This window comes from Beauveria bassiana, assembly GCF_000280675.1.
Source record: "Beauveria bassiana ARSEF 2860 unplaced genomic scaffold BBA_S00044, whole genome shotgun sequence".
In the NCBI taxonomy this organism is placed as follows: Eukaryota; Fungi; Ascomycota; class Sordariomycetes; order Hypocreales; family Cordycipitaceae; genus Beauveria; species Beauveria bassiana.
Genome location: NW_007930879.1, coordinates 145,957 through 149,526, shown reverse-complemented (window position 1 = coordinate 149,526; position 3,570 = coordinate 145,957). Strand labels below are relative to the sequence as shown.

The window sequence follows — 3,570 nt, the reverse complement described above, 5'->3', positions numbered from 1 at the left end:
TGGCGTAAGTTCTTTGGACTGTACTGCAATGTGTTCTTTGTCGCTCCATTCCCCAACTCGGCTCGTTTTCCGAGAGTCACAATCGTGGATCGAGTCTCTGTGGCGAACGCCTGAGATTGCACCCAGTTTCTCAGGGTGTCGTACGAATCATCGGTATAGAGGACCTCCATAGAAAACGCTGAGAACGGTTAGAGTTTGGTAGCCCTGTGACATCGACATGGTAGACCAACTGAAATATTTCTCCACGATCCTAGCAACACGGCCATGCGCAAACCTTATCAAGAAAGTGACCAGGCCATACAGGCAGAATAGCCGGGCGCCGAGATGAGATTTGCCGGACGTCAGAGGTTGGATATAGCTTAATGCAATGCTAAAACCAGGGAACAAGGTGTCCAAGAAGGATACCTGCGAGTAAAGAGCGCCAAGGACGTTGGATGCCATGGTTTGCGAAAACGCACACGAACGAGAAAAAATAGTGAGTAGAGAGTGAATAGCGACTGTATTGTGTTTCTACTAATGTCAGATAGTAATTTCGTATTTTGGAACTGGCATTTATATAGTCCAGCAAGCCTAGCTAATGTTTGAGGAGAGCCATGGGCCCTCCGCTGGCTACATTAGAGCTGGCCGCTGTTTCTAGCAATGTGATACATCAGGACCATGTGCATACTCGATGCAGCCACAGCACATTGTCGACATCTACGCACTTCATCCAACCGATTTGGACCGGGCTTCACGTTGCTATTATCGCCGATGTGTTTCCTCAGATGCAAGCTGCGAGTGAGGTTGTTTGCTAATTGGTTGCCTTAATACTTTAAATGGATCATTGTACAACATTCTGGCTCTAGGTACAGCCATTCTGGCTCTACCCCCTGCTTGAGCTTATGTTGCCACGTCACCTGCATCTGTCAGCCCAAACCCTGGACGGGCACAAAAAGGGCTACCCTGCCCCTCCTTTGGCTACTTATCCTGCTTCGTTCCAAAACCACCCGCCTCCATCGATTCACACTCCCCGCCACATGGATGCACAACAATATTTGCAACGAGTCTCATCATTGTTTAACTCCTTCGACGCGGAGGTGCTTCTCAGAGCTGGAAATGTACCCGTCGGGAGTGCACTCGAAGCTGTGAACAGGCTACGGTGCGAGTTGGAAATCCTCGATCTTTTGAGACCTGCATTGACCGCACTGTCGCCAGACTTTACGACCTTTGAGCCACATATCCTAGTAAGACTCAGACGATTTCTTGTCTACGTATTCGGGACACGAAATGATCCGAAGACTGAGGCCATTCGAAAACTGGATTGCACGTCCGTCAAAATCTGCGGATTATGTCTCACACAGAAAGGCCTCCGAGATCTGAAACTCGAGCAACTGGATGTGCTTATACGAAGGACTGAGGTTGCCTCTAGACATCTGCTTCATGTTATCGCTGGAAATGATGACATTGACAAGGTAGTACGACTGTGCAATGTCGAAGGCGATGAGTATGAGCAGTTTTTTAACGGTAAGGACCCCAAACCTACGTTTGCAATTCAACTAAGAAACCTAGATCACAAGAAAGTCCGGCGAGTAGGCAAGGGCTCGACTCAATTGGCTGTGCAATATTCCTTGGCCGGACAGGGGTGCTGGTGCTTTACCGGCGTTTCGCAGAAAGCGATCCACGCTTCATTTGCCATTCCGACATCGAGTGCCGTTCGAGACATAACAACGTTTTTGCCAGTAGACGAGCGGTATGATGGTGTCATGAGGATGACTGTTGGCTTCGACACTGAGCTGCTTAGGACACTATTTGGGCACCAAATACCGCAGCCTATCGTTTCAGGTACGCTAACATAAACCACAATACAACTTCGCTAAGAATTTGCAGAACCCTTTGCGCTGGAACGCGCGATTAAAAGTCAGATTGGCGCGGTTCTGGGCAGTACTGTGGTACGCGGCGTAACGACAACCCACACATGGGCAAAGGAGATACAAGATGGGCTGGCGATTGAGACATCTTGTGTCAGTGGCCACATTTATCCCGGCTCCTGCATTATTGTCACGTTGCGCATCGGCTGGAGAGAATGTTTTCAAAGCGTGCAGGTTTTATACAGTTGATAAAATTATTCACTTGCAAATAGCCCAGCCCCCTTTCGCCAAGACGCGTATGCCCGCTGGAACTTTGATCTGTCCACTACCGTGGGTATCCCATACAGTTATGCCATTCTCATCTTTGAATAGAATGTCCTCGCATGCCTTGCAATAGAAGTCTCTATCGTAACTTGTTTGTTCGAACAAATGCACCGGCTTCTTATGTTCGTCCGCGAATTGCATCGTCGTCGAGTCCTGCCAGCTATCCCTCTGCAGCTGTTAGCTAAGGCCTATTCAACGGCGTAGGCAATATCTCACCAGATCTGCTTCCGTGATAGCCATGGCGCCAACGACCATGCAGGCTTCTGGAAGTGCGAGCGCAGTAGTATAGTTCGGCGGTTCAAATCAGTGGGAGGTTCCGAATATTTGTCGCAGGAGATACAGAGTTCTGTTCGATGGAGCTAGGTCACACTCGAGTTGAAGACGCGAGGTGGAGTTCGAGCATGTGATCCTAATCGTTCGTGGCTTCGGCGCCTTCGTTCGGTTCGGTTCTAGAAGAATGCGAGGCATATTTATCAATACGGCTTGGCATAACGTAAGAGGGAGGGCAGTCCTACTGTGGTCTTTAGGTTCATACTGCGAAAAATGCACTACAAGAGGAGGGGAAATTGGGCATCAAGGCTACGACGAGAACGATTGTTTGTCAACGCAAATACCCACAAAGGTGCAGGCCATCCAAAGGCCGTCTCGGATTATTTAATAGGCGAGGCGTCTGCCAAACTCGAACGTTAACTTTTTTGTCCGCCCGTCACATGACATGACTAAGCGTTCATCGCTGGAACGCGCGACAGGGCTCTGGGTTACAGAGGCGATACTTTCAAGCAAATCTTCGACACGGTGAAAAGCCCGCGTTAGTTCTTGCCAATCGTGTTTCTAATTCACGATTGGTCAAAAAGAACAGCTGGAAAAGCTAATGCAACAAGCCGAGCTACGTGCCGAAGCCTATAAGAAGCAGACTGGTGCAACAACGCAAAACGGTTGCCTCAACGATGGCCGAAATGGAAATTGAAGACCTTAAAAAGCAACTCAAGGAAGCTAGGGCGCGAGAGGAGAACGAGCGACGCAAAAACCAGAGGACGACGTTAGCGGAGTACTTGTACAACTGTCACTTCGACCTGTACCAAAAACTCAGGCTCGCTGGTCCATCGGAGAGCTCTACTGGCTTGGCGACATCGGTCTACGGTAAATATTATCCCAGGTGGTTTCGCCCTTGGCATGCCTTTACCGACAGCCAGCGACAGGAACACTTCGACGATGTCATCCGCATCTGCGGCGAGAGGCGTCTTTTTCAACAAGCGAGCACAACAAGAGATAACGGACTCAATTTCGAGCGGAAAAAAGCCGGTTACGAGAATGCTATCGACCATTTCGAAAAAACAGCAGTCGAAGACCCTACGTGGATGATTCTGGAGCCCGTTTGGGCTGACAGGGAGCTGCGCCA

General features: G+C 49.5%; 2 protein-coding genes across 2 annotated transcripts in view; both read left to right on the top strand.

Moving 5' to 3' along the window:
- Window positions 1–593: 593 nt before the first annotated feature.
- Window positions 594–2,219, top strand: BBA_09067 (uncharacterized protein; the record flags this gene model as incomplete). Its single annotated transcript, XM_008604164.1, has 4 exons — window positions 594–782; window positions 846–1,821; window positions 1,867–2,064; window positions 2,125–2,219. The coding sequence occupies 4 exons, from the start codon at window positions 594–596 to the stop codon at window positions 2,217–2,219; spliced, it is 1,458 nt and encodes a 485-aa protein (XP_008602386.1).
- Window positions 2,220–3,118: 899 nt separating this feature from the next.
- BBA_09066 (metalloprotease-like protein) overlaps window positions 3,119–3,570 on the top strand; it is a gene marked incomplete at both ends in the record, with an annotated part of 2,246 nt that continues 1,794 nt past the window's right edge. The window contains one exon of the mRNA XM_008604163.1: window positions 3,119–3,544. Coding sequence (XP_008602385.1) covers window positions 3,119–3,544 — 426 coding nt within the window. The remainder of the gene's footprint in view (window positions 3,545–3,570) is intronic.